General features: G+C 38.3%; 1 protein-coding gene across 2 annotated transcripts in view; it reads left to right on the plus strand.

Annotated features, from left to right (window-relative positions):
- LAMA2 (laminin subunit alpha 2) overlaps positions 1 to 12,839 on the plus strand; it is a 379,509-nt gene that overhangs the window by 249,695 nt on the left and 116,975 nt on the right. For both annotated transcript variants that reach the window (XM_075748052.1, XM_075748053.1), the window contains 5 exons: positions 2,205 to 2,441; positions 5,878 to 6,021; positions 9,050 to 9,229; positions 10,005 to 10,193; positions 10,286 to 10,524. In XM_075748052.1, coding sequence (XP_075604167.1) covers positions 2,205 to 2,441; positions 5,878 to 6,021; positions 9,050 to 9,229; positions 10,005 to 10,193; positions 10,286 to 10,524 — 989 coding nt within the window. The remainder of the gene's footprint in view (positions 1 to 2,204; positions 2,442 to 5,877; positions 6,022 to 9,049; positions 9,230 to 10,004; positions 10,194 to 10,285; positions 10,525 to 12,839) is intronic.

Below are 12,839 nucleotides of genomic sequence, written 5' to 3' on the forward strand. Positions count from 1 at the left end.
CGTTTAACGTGATTGAGGAGATTACCACAGTACTGTACAATATATAGACGTATAGTTACAGGTAACTGACAGTGCCTTTGCAGAACAAATTTACTTTGGCCCAAATTGTGATACCACACTGGGTATTTGTACTTGAAGTTTACTTGAGAAGAGCTTCAACTTGTGCATAAAAGACAGTGAAGAGAGAAGAAAAGAAAAGGCCATCTTAGCTGTAAAATGCACTTTCTTCCTGTGTTCTTAAAGGGGAAATAAACCTTCTCATTAGCCTTTAAATCTTTCTTATTCCAGTGTTTGACACAGTTAAAAAATATTCTAAGAGGCAGGGAAGAAGAGAGAAGAAATGGGAAAACAATGGTAATATGTCAAAGAGGCCATGAAAGCTGGTGTTAATGTCCTGCTCTTGAGTTAAGGGGAGCAGTATTCGGTTAAGGTTGAAAACTAGTCACAGTGAATATTGTGGAAAGTTCAAATGCCTTCTCCTCTCTGCCATTCTCATTGATGATGAGGAATTTATAGTATTGCTGCAATTACTCCAAAAACCTATGTCCTGTCTGAACATGGTCATACACCATTAATACTCTTTCTTAAAAGGCTGTTTGTCATGTAGCTCAGGCTGCAAACTAATTATCAAGAATGATTTCTTTTTTCTATGTATGGAAGAGTCCTCTTGTGAAACCTCTGCTGTGCTGCTGTGATATAGACTCTTGGCTTCTGAAACCAGCCTAATGAGGTTGAAGACCTCTGTTTGAGCTCTGGAGTATATTCTCTGATTGTCTTTTATGTGAGCGCATTAGTATGGCAGTTCCATGGCACCATCTAAATTAATAATGATCTATCAGCCCACATCTCTTTCAGTATGTTGCAGCTAATCTCTGCAAAGTGAGATGTGAATCTCCTGCTCACACTCTTTGTAGAAGATTTCCAGGGCTGTCGTAACTCAGGGGGATGGAGGGCATTGCATAAAACTGCGTGCTCGCAAAACAAACACAACATTTGATTGTAATTTAGGTTTTGATATTGCACACCAAGCTATTTCAATATACGGTGAACAATTTGCTTTCTAAACTTATGTTCAAATGTATCTTGTACAATAAGGTTCTTTCTGTCAGAATGTTGTATTTCTTAGGTTAGAAAGTAATGTCCCAGTCTAACATTTAACCAGTAGTTAAATGGTTTCTCCAGCATTCAGTAAAGATTGAACTTGAGTGTTTCCTGTATATAATCACCTTCTTTATAAATGGTCTTTTCAGATCAGAAAAAAGGTGCTTTAAGTATTTATGTAATAAACAGTTTTGCTTAGAAACTGAATCTACATTTTCCTCCTCTCTTTTTCAGCTTTGTGTCCTTAATTTTAGCAAGTCTATCCATATCAGTTACTGTGGTAACCTGTACTACTGGCACTGAGTTTGCTTCTGCAAGCTGAACTTCTCCATATGAGATTCTGGTCAGGCCAGTGATCACAGCAAATGTCCTGTGCTAACTTTGCAGTACAGTCACAGTAATAGCACTGAGGGATTCTTCTGTTCTTTGGAAGCCTGCAGCTTTCCCTGCTACTTACTTCTGTACTCGATATCTAGACCCCTGGCAAATTACCTATTTCTATCCTTACCTGCCTGCAAAAGTCTCATTCTATGAGTGAGTTTACTTCCCAGTATACCACATGACTAAATCTCTATCCCTTACTGTGTAAATTACTGTAATCTAAAAGTCCTGTTTGTACAAAGAAGATAGTTACCTGTCTGATGGATGAGTAATAAACATTGAACTAGATTCCACTGGGACCACTGTCCCCGAACAATTCCAGTTTTAGCAAAGTGGTCTGAACATACCCTGCAGAGGAGTTACATAGAAAGCACTTTTTAGAGAGCACTTAGAGTTTTTAAGTTAATTTGGTCCACAAAGTATCCCAGTGTCCTTGACACTTTTGGATTTATTTGATTTCACTGCCTAACTTATCAGTGATAAGTAATAACTGTTCAAAAAGAAAACAGTGTTGTAAATTTATTTAGTGTAATTGCTTGACCCTTGTTGAATAAAGATAAATGCCAAGCCTTATAATTCAGATATGTTACTTTTGGACGATGGGAATTCACTGCTGTACTTTATTTATAGATACTAAAAAGAGGTGAGTTGCTTTTTTGTTATTGGGGTGGTTTTTTTCAGATGAACAATTGCAATTTTCTCCTTGTTTCTCTCCCTTTTAGCCCTGTGACTGCAGCCTCATTGGAGCCCTGGGTTCTCAGTGTGACTTAAATACAGGCTGTTGCTTCTGCCGCCCTGAATTCTCTGGAGATAAATGCACAGAGTGCAGGTTGGGTTACTGGAATTATCCACAATGTGTTGCTTGTCACTGCTTCCTGGCAGGGACTGATCCACAGAGCTGTGATACAGAGTTGGGGAAGTGCTCGTGCATTGATAGTACTGGCCAATGCAGCTGCAAGGTAAGACAATGAAGGTTATGAGCCGATCTTATAGCTGTTGAGAAGTTTATTCATTCCAAAATTCATTGACAATTGTACTTGCTCGTTCCAACATTACGTGCAAACAATTCTAGGTGGTTTCCTAGTGCATTTGCTAACTGCTATGGGAGGAGTCTAACATGAAGAAAGACTTAAGTGCTTACAGTTGCTTTTTCACAAACTAATACTTGGCAGGCTAGCATCCTCTTAGGCTCTCTTCTCGCATCGTATTTCTTCCTGTTCTTACAGGACTGTTGCCAGTTGAACCCCATTCAATACAATTCTTGTTCAGATATTCAGCAAATTAAAAGCAAACACATCAGCAATAACTTGACTTAGGAGGAGTCAATATCAATCATTTTATGAGTAGAATTCCGTGTAGTAGTATCTGTTCTTCTGAGAAGACTGCATCCAATTCAGAATCATTAAAGCAAAGACTTTTGGCATCGTTGCCCACAGCATTCTTATTTGGAATTGTTCTTGGAAGAACAGCACATTTAGGTGGTTTGAAAATTGGCGGGATTGCTGGGCTTAAAGGGCAATAATTGGTAGTTTGACATGCAGTTGGTGGCCAGCAAGCAGAGTAACCCAGAGCCAATGCCTTGACACAGGTGATGGAATTAACTAGCAGCACATTTGAGAATATGGCTGATTTGGAGGAGGTAGAGGTTGACATGCTGAACAGTAGAACTACAATCTAGAGAGTCCTTGAAAAGCTTGATGGTTGGGAAAAAAGAAAGGTCATGAACTGGAGTGGAATAACCTCAAGAATCAGTAGTTTGCAGGGAGAAAAGACCAAGTGGTAATCCTGCTGAAAAGCACATACGGGCTTTGGGGAATAGCAAACTGAATATAAGCCAACCACGTACTATCATCGTAAATAAAGCAAACTGCCTACTGCGCTGGATGCATCGATCATACTGGCCAATGCAGCTGCAAGGTAGGACATCATGAAGAGCATGACCAGCAGAGGAAAGTCTTTATCCCCCTCTACTCAGTGCTGGTAAAACTGCCCTTGGAAATGATGTGCAGTTTTAAGACCTGATTCAAGAGTGTTGAGAAACTGGAGAGGATCCAGAGAAGGGCTACAAAGAGACTTAGAGCAGATGATCTGTAAGGATATACTGAGAGCTGGACTCTTTTAGTCTGCAAAAATAGAGGCTAAGAGAAAATGCAATTGCAGCCTACAGCCACTTCAAAGAGTAGTTGATGGAGTTGTTTCTGATAGTAGCGAAAGATGTGACAAGGGACAACAGCTGCGCGTGGCAACTTGGGAATTTTGGATTGTTGGATTGACGTTAGGAAAAAAAAATCGCTAGGAGGATTATGCAGCACTGGATCAGATTATCCAGAAAGGTTGTGAAATCCTTATTCTTAGAGGTTTTCAAGAATTGGCTAGAAAGAGGTGTGAGTAACCTGATCTAGTATTGGTGATAGTCCTGCTTCAAGGAGGAGGTTTTTAAAAGTGACCTCTAGAGATTCCTTCTGTGATTTTGATTCATTCCTTTTCAGGGACTGTATTGACACAAAGAGCTAGTAAAATGGAAGGATGAATTTAAATGATTGAATTGCCAGGTAATTCTTTTTTTAAATGGGCACCAGTTACTTCACTCTGAGTTTAAATGATAGACTCAATGGAGGAACTGTAGAACAAATTAGATTGGAAAGGACCTATGGAGGTCACCTAGTTCAGCGTCTTGTTTGAAAGACATTGCTGAGGTGGTATTTCCAAGGATGGGGATTTCACAACCTCTTTGTGCAAACTGCCAGACCACCCTTCTGTTTTTCTGGTGTACTTGAACAGAAAACATCATGTTCTATTTCACAAATGCTGATTCATTTGATGGTGAGACCATAAGAAAACAAGTGAGTTGATCACATGGAGTGTGAGTAAAACTCAGCCTAATGATCAGTGTTATTTGTCCTATGTCATCTTCTGAAATGGGAATATAGAAATATCTCAAATCTTTCAACTTCTCCTGATGCGTGATGTGCACAACCCCTCTAACCATCTTGGTGGCCCTTTTCTGGATTAGGTCCAGTATGTCAATGTCTTTCTTGTAGCTCTTCTAAGCACTAAGTAGAAAGAATGGAGGTTTATGGCATTTTTAAATAGAATTTTTTCTTTGTTGATTCTTCTAAGGCTAGTTACTTTTATGTTTCTGTGAGTGCAAATTAACAGTATATATTTAGTTGATGATTAATGATAAGAAATTACAATTGACATAAAATGCAAAGAAAGTAAAATTCACAATTTATGACAGGAAATGGACAAATGATACTGAATTAAGACAGCAGATTTTTCCCAGAATTTAAATCTAGGCTTGAATTTAAATCTAGGGTTAGTTGACCTTTTGTGTAACTTTTTTGAAAGAGTTATATATTGAAGAAGCTAGATTTTTATAAAATGGTAATCATTCCCATTTAAACCTGCTATTAGAGCTGCAGAAATGAGCTTTCAAAGGGTCAGGAGCCCCTTTGTCAGTCCTGACAAAAAGCAGCAAAATGTAAGCTAAATACAGTGTAGGCACATTTGCTGATAGAGTTACATGTGGAAATGAGAGTTAAAAATTGTAAATCCTGAGGAATAATGTTGATTTCCTGCATAAGCTTTGGAAAGTTGAATTCGATTTTTAGATTGGCTTCTTCATACTACTCTCAAGAAAAAAAAAAGGAGGGGTGAGGGGAGGAAAAGCCAACCAGTGTTTTCATTTTGATGATTTTTTAAATACCTTGGTCTCAATATGAAAGTAGTTTTAAAAGGCTCTGCATAAATTATTGTGTATCTGGCCCTAGCTGGTATAGCTTTTTATTTGGACTAAATGAAAAATGAAAATAAAAGCATTGACATTACAACAGTGAAACATTTCAGCCCTGTTAATACTGTTCAATGATGTGGAAAACAATCACGAAGAGGGGAAAGCTTTTCTCTACAATATTTCCATGAAAATATGTTTCCTAGCAAGAACATTTAGTACCATACCTTAAACGTTCTAGCTTGTCAGAGCTAATTCCTATTAAACAAAAGGCTTGGTTAACCCTGGCAATTTCAGAAAGACACATTTTTTTCTTATCTTATCAATCAGTTATTGAGCCTGTCATGCCCAAAGTGCCATTTGATTTTTCTGTGCTTACAACTGTCAGTATGAAGCCAGCATCCATTGCTCAGAGCTACTCAGTGGATACAAATGCAAATGCTTCAATTACATGAATTGTATATGTTTGCATACACACATGATAAGAAGCTGGAAGGTTCCTTGAATATTTTCTTATACTTATTTCTTTCTGCACTCTGTTATTATCATTACTGTATGATTTTCTTTTTCTTATTACTACCTCGAAATAAAGCTTGGGTTTTTGTTGTTTTGTTTCGGGGTTGGTTTTTTTTTTTTTTTTTTTAATGTTCTCTCTCTTCCAGGTTAATGTGGAAGGTGTCCACTGTGACAGGTGCAAGTCTGGTACATTTGGTCTCTCTGCCAGAAACCCACTTGGCTGCAGCAGTTGCTATTGCTTTGGCCTGACTACACAGTGCAGTGAGGCAAGGGGGCTGATTCGCATGTGGGTGAGTAGGAAACTGCTGAGCCATGTAATGCGATAATGTTGTTTCCTGCTGGCATCTTTTAGTCAGGCACTGAGAGGTAGCTAGAAAATGGCCAAACATTTAAGCAATCATTTTCCTCTTTATACTTTGCAAAGTGGAGGGAGCGGTATATTCCATTAGACAATCAAGGTCAAGGCATTAAAAGTAAATAAGTAGATAGGAAAACCAGTGATAGCATAGCTGACGTCAAGCCAAAGTAAAGCTATTAAAACCCAGGAAAGGGCAAGATAGTTGTGCGGGGAAATTAGACAGTCCAGTGCATTGTAACGTAATCTCTGGTATATGACACACAGTTTACCCAGGTGTATTCAAGGGTCACGGATGCTTGTTGTCCAGCATAGATTTTCCCATGGTTCAATTCAGATTTTTTTAAATTTTTTTTTAAAAAGACCTTATTGAAGCTCTGTTTAAATCGAAGAATGGGACAGTATAATCCATCAGAGCAAACAAAGAGCTCTCCACCTTTTTGTTGAAGTGGGCCTTGAGACCTATGCTAGGCTGACAAATAAGGCAGACTGGATGTCTCCGTTTATCTGCACGACAAGCGCAAAACACGCATTGTGACCACTGCTATCAGTCGCTGCTGTGCCAGCTCCTCGGTTACATTCTGGAGGAGCTATTTCTAATGGAAAATGACTAGTTCAGTCCCTGTGTATGATCAGTCATATCTCTGCTAGAAAGCATGTCAACCATAGAGGGAATGTCTGCCTAATGCAAATCAGCCAAAGCCCCTGACTTGTTTCCTTCACAAGCATCAATTGGATAAGGATGCTTTAGGCTGAAATCAAGGTGTGATCTCTTACTAAAGAGTTCGTATCTCATAGTTAAAGTAATATGAATAGCACCATATTCATTGTTCAATCCAATAGCGCCTCTTTCTCTTCTCAGTGGATGAAGTGATTTATCCTGATCTGACCCAGTTTTTCTCATTAGTTCAGTTTTGCCCATCATATGCTGGTAGGCTGGAGATGAAAGGCTGCAAAAGGCCGACAAGTTGTAAAATTTAATCAAGTTCCATGACAGCAACAGTTCTGGGAAATTGTGCTTTGACCTTTGTGGCAGCATAAGGCAGAAACATAGTTTAAATCTTCTGATTATTTTGTGTCTCTTGTTTAATTTTCTTTTGTATTTATGCTCATATCTAAGCAAGTGTATGTCCGTGTCTCATCTAGGTTTTAGTACTCTGATCTGTTTCAGAATTGATTCAGAGTTGTAAACCGAGTGAGACTGGATTCTGCCAGCTGCTAGTGGCTATTTCAGATACTCCAGTGCTTCAAATGTCATTAGACATGTTTAAACAAGCAAATCCTGTCTTATATGACAATAAGACAAGGCTGATCTGAAATTCAAATGTGTTGATGACTTTCTTGATGTCTAAAGTAGTAAACAGTAAAATACGGTTATGATAGGAACTCAGGAAATGTCACTTAGGACTGGCACTGTTCGGAATGCTTCCATTTCTGTCAGTCCATAGATGCTGCTGTAAATGGAAATACCAAGATGCTTAGAGTACACTACAGGACTTAGTTGATTCCTCGTTGCCTGATCCCTCCCTCATGAACAGCCTGTTGATGGGATGACTGTTAGATATATGACTTTGCTTTTGTTTTCTTTGTTTTCCACACTCTTTGGGAGAAAGCAATTTTGATACTAGGCCTTTGTAGTTGTTCACACACTTCCTGTGATACTTTCATCTGCACAGAATTACTAAGGCAGTAATTTTAATTATTACAGTTTTTGATCAAAATAATTATTTCTGTATCACAGAATCACAGAATGGTAGGGGTTGGAAGGGACCTCTGGAGATCATCTAGTCCAACCCCCCTGCTAGAGCAGGGTCACCCAGAGCAGGTTGCACAGGATCGCATCTGGATGGGTTTTGAATATCTCCAGAGCAGGAGACTCCACAACCTCTCTGGGCAGCTTGTTCCAGTGCTCGGTCACCCTCAGAGTAAAGAACGTTTTCCTCATGTTCAGGTGGAACTTCCTGTGTTCCACTTTGTGCCCATTGCCCCTTGTCCTGTCACTGGGCACCACTGAAAAAAGTCTGGCCCCATCCTCTTGACACCCACCCTTTAGATATTTATAAGCGTTGATCAGATCCCCTCTAAGTCTTCTCCAGGTTAAACAGACCCAGGTCTCTCATTAGAGAGATGTTCCAGTCCCCTCATCATCCTCGTAGCCCTCCGCTGGACTGTGTCCAGTAGTTCCCTGTCTTTCTTGAACTGGGGAGCCCAGAACTGGACACAGAACTCCAGATGTGGCCTCACCAGGGCAGAGTAGAGGAGGAAGAGAACATTCCTTGACCTGCTGGCCACACTCTTCTTAATGCACCCCAGGATACCATTGGCCTTCTTGGCCCTGAGGGCACATTGCTGTCTCATACTTAACTTGTCCATAGCTGTATAATGCTATTGAGATGCTTTCAACAAGTCTAAGAAAATTACAAGCATCTAAATGACGTCCTTATATTTTTTCATTAAATCTGAATTTAGAGTTACAGAAACCCTGAGCCCTCACTCTCTGCGTATTGCCCAGAGAACACTTAGCTTGGCTATTGCGTAAAAGTACCAAGGGATCAGGCACCGTGTTCCACAGGCCCAGTGATGTATCATAAGTGTTGGTGAGAAGTATGCTTCTTTGTAAGGTACATTTTTCACAATCCAAACAGAAGAGGCCTGAGACAGAAATAGCACTATGAATATCGCTTTGATAAAATTCATGGGATCACTTGCTGATAAAACTATTTCAACCAGTGCTAGTATGTTCTTTGTTAACATGAGGACAGGGTTCAAAAGGCTTGAGGGGGAAGTCATTATTATCACTGTTTATACCTGGAGGAGGAGTAAGACTGTTTTGTGACAAATTGCTCATGATGTGAAATGAAATTACCTAGAAATAATTTTTTAAAGAGTTAGAATTTAAAGACTAACACTTCATGGGGAAAAATAAACTTGATTTTCTTCTTGATTTTTATTAATATATATAGGTGACCTTGAAACCAGAGCAAATGATTCTGCCACTGGTGGATGAAAAACTTCAGCGCAGCACTCTTTCAGGGATTGCATTCCAGCCTCCTGAAATAGTAGCAAATATAGAACAGGTGATGCAGGATCTTCGGTCAGAACCTGTTTACTGGAGACTTCCAGAGCAGTTTGAGGGACGAAAGGTAAATACAAAATTCCACTGAATATTGATATGGATTTTTTAAATGTTATATTTGTATTTTGCAATACCTTTTTTTCCTTCCAATAAACATGTGATCACACAGTGGAAGGTACTTCAAAAGAAAATATATGCCATTCCATTATTAAAAATTATTTGCTCCGTTATCGTGGAAATTACTAAGTCTGTAACATAAACACTATTTTAAAATATGTATTTACAGACAGTAACATGTAATATTTTTTCACAGGATAGATTCTCTCATAAACTGTTATTTGAAAAATTAAGCTGCATCAATTTGATATAACTCTCCCGTAACTTTTTGTTAAAGAAATAAAACTTTTTTTTTAAACAAAAAATGCCTGATCGTTGTAAGTTACACAGGAGAAAATTATTGAAATAAGCATCCTTTTGGATATTGTTATGCGCCTCTGTGATGATTTATTTTGCACTTTTGGTATTTCTTGGTTTGGCTTGGGAAAGTTTAGATGTGTCTCTCTCTAAACACAAACTTTGGGGAGCACCAAGGCACATATAAAGAAACAGATAACATTTTGGTTTTAGTGTAGTACAATAACAAATTGCTGATGGGTATTTTTGAACACAGCCCTTGTCCCCAGATAGTTCCACAAGCACGTATTGCTATTTTCTACCACACACACATTCATCAGACTGCTCACAGGTGCAGCGTGTATCTAGCTCCTACATATGCCCAGGAATTTATTTTTAGCTAACTGAAAATGAGATTTCTTTTTGTACTTTGTGTTTTGCTTTGTTAGCTGACCGCTTATGGAGGGAAACTGAAATACGCAATCTACTTTGAAGCACGAGAAGAGACAGGTTTTACTACTTACTACCCCCAAGTCATCATCAGAGGTGGGCCTCCCAGCCATACAAGAATTATTGTCTGGCATATGGCTGCCCCTCTGATTGGGCAGCTGACAAGGCATGAGATAGAGATGACAGAGGTAATGTTTCCATCTGCTTTTTTCCCCAGAACTTAAGCACCTGGTTCTTTTCAATGCTGTTAATAACCTGGTTTTGTATTACTGTTTTTCAGCATAAATGGGAATATTATGGTGATGACCAAAGAGTCAGAAACACTGTGCCCTGGGAATATTATCATGATGTCCCAGGTGTCAACAGGACGGTGTCCCAGGCAGATTTCACATGGAAGCATTATGGAGATGACTCAAGACCGAGTAGATCTGTATCTCGGGAAGACTTCCTGAATGTGTTGTATGATGTTCATTACATTCTTATTAAGGCTACTCATGGCAATATCATGAGACAGAGCAGGTAACTATTTCATGTGGTGGTCCGAAATGGTGCAGTGGTCACAGATAACCTGATAGAGCTTCCCAGCAGTATTTGTATTCATAGCATAAGCTATAAGCAGTTTCTGAGAAGAACAGGAGGAGTTAGCGTTCAGCATAGCAGAAGATGCAGGAGAGAGAAATTTTGTTCAATAGAAAATTTAAATCACAATAGGGAAATGAAACTCTCATTTTCAGGATCCTAGAAGAGAAAACACATGTAAGTGCATGCATCCTGAAACAAACCCAAAGTATTTCTTGAATTAATGTTTACTTTATGAAAACATGATGCTGTAATTAAATATAAATGTTAGTATATGAAGGAATTTTCTCTTGCAAGTGGGAAATGAAGTAACAAGTCAAAGATGAAAGAGTACTCCTTTAATGAAATGCTACTTAATCAAATATATTAGGGGCAGATATATTCAACATTTTCTGTTCAGTTTATTCATTAAGAAGTTAGATGATGAAATAAAGATAATGCTTACTAAATTTGAAGTGGACATCAGAGAGCAGGATGAGAGGAATAATACAAAAATCTGCTGCAATCTAAAGGTCAACTATAAGATTTTACACTTTGAAGGAACAGTTGATTGAGCAAAGAATGTACAACTGCTTAGTTACCTATTCTTCAAAGAGAGGTCTGTTGTTTACAACATATCACCAGGTGATTCAGTAATGATATTCTTGTTCAAAAATGCTAATATTTTAGTTGCATGTATAAACAGGTATGGCCTGAAAAGTGCCAAAAATTAATCTTTTACTTCCACCCAACACTAGTAAAGCCTAAGCATCGAGTTTTGGATACTGGAATTCAAGAAAAAAATACTAAAGTGTTCAGAAAGTAACAGTGAATGTCATCACAGGTCAGAAAATATGACCTGTGAGAGAAGATGTAAAGAACCACATTTATTTAGAAATTAGAAAGTGCCTTAAGATCCATAAAATGTTGTCACAAAGAGAAAGAAAAGAATCCATTCCCTGTTTCCATAGTGGGTAAGTCAAAAAAGAACTGAGCTTAAACTTCAGCAGGGAAGATTCACATTAGACATGAGAGAAAAATTCCTGGGGGGTAAAGAAGTTGTGGAATAGATTACATAGACTATTCCTAAAAATTTTTGATAACGAATTCACATTGTGTGAGCAAAATTTATTAGCAAGAATACAGGAATAACTGGAGGTTAACTCCAAAGGTCTCCAGAGGTCCTTTCAATGACTGTCATAGAAGTGATAGGCTAAAATTATTTCTAGATTTCTAGGTCACAAACAGGTCTGTAAGAACATGACCTTTGGAGTTTGAGGGTGAATAGTAGGGGCAGATACAATGCAACGTTGCAGCACTGTGTGACAGAAAACACAGTCATTGCTGCTATTGTCTCTATTTAAAGTATGTCACTTACAGAAAAGTATTCATCCAGCTTGCACTGGCTAGATGCTAAATATTAACAATAGATGCCATAAATGTTTTACATTGGTTTAATTTATTTTTGGCATGGTCAATTTAGGATATTGTATTACAAGCACAGGGAATTCCCATGGAAAGAGATAAGAAAGTAACTCTAGTGCAACATGGAAAATTTGAGAACCATATCCGTGTTTTGTGTCTGTTTCTCCCTTTCCCTTTATGCACTACAGATCCTAGTTCAGCCGTGGAAGCAAAAACTGAATACTATCTCAGCTCAAGCAACATAAGTTATGAAACGGAACCTCCATTTTCAAGCTTTTGTTCTGACTGTCGTGACTGAACTAGACCTGCATTGTAATACACCACCATTTTATCAAGGCTGCCTAGGAATGAGACATATAACAGAGCAGAGGAGGCCGTTTCCATTTCAGGGCAGGTTTGCAAGGTGGCACTTAAAGAACCAAAATGTATTTTTACAGCATCACATTTCAGAATGTGACATTTTATATGACAGCAGGACTTAGCAAAGAGTTCATCTGTTCTTTCTGGTAACTCTCCATCTGAAGTCATAACCTTGCATATGATACCATTTTTGATTTTGGAAGTGGTTATGTTACAATAGATTTTTATGATCTGTCTAGTTACATAGGTAACATTCATCACATGGCATCTGAGACTTTAAGTAGAAAATAAACAGCAGGAATACATTATTATTTTTTCAAGTTAGCACTTTGAATTATTTCAGAGGAAGTTTTGCTTAAGACCACAAAATAAATCCCCCAAAATGTTTTTAAAGGTTATTGGAATATTAGCTTCTGTAAAAATTGAAGTCTTTTATTAAAAATACTTTGAGAGCCTTTAAAGGACAATATTTATGCTCAAGTTTAAACATA

Source organism: Balearica regulorum, chromosome 3 (assembly GCF_011004875.1).
Source record: "Balearica regulorum gibbericeps isolate bBalReg1 chromosome 3, bBalReg1.pri, whole genome shotgun sequence".
Classification (NCBI taxonomy): domain Eukaryota; kingdom Metazoa; phylum Chordata; class Aves; order Gruiformes; family Gruidae; genus Balearica; species Balearica regulorum.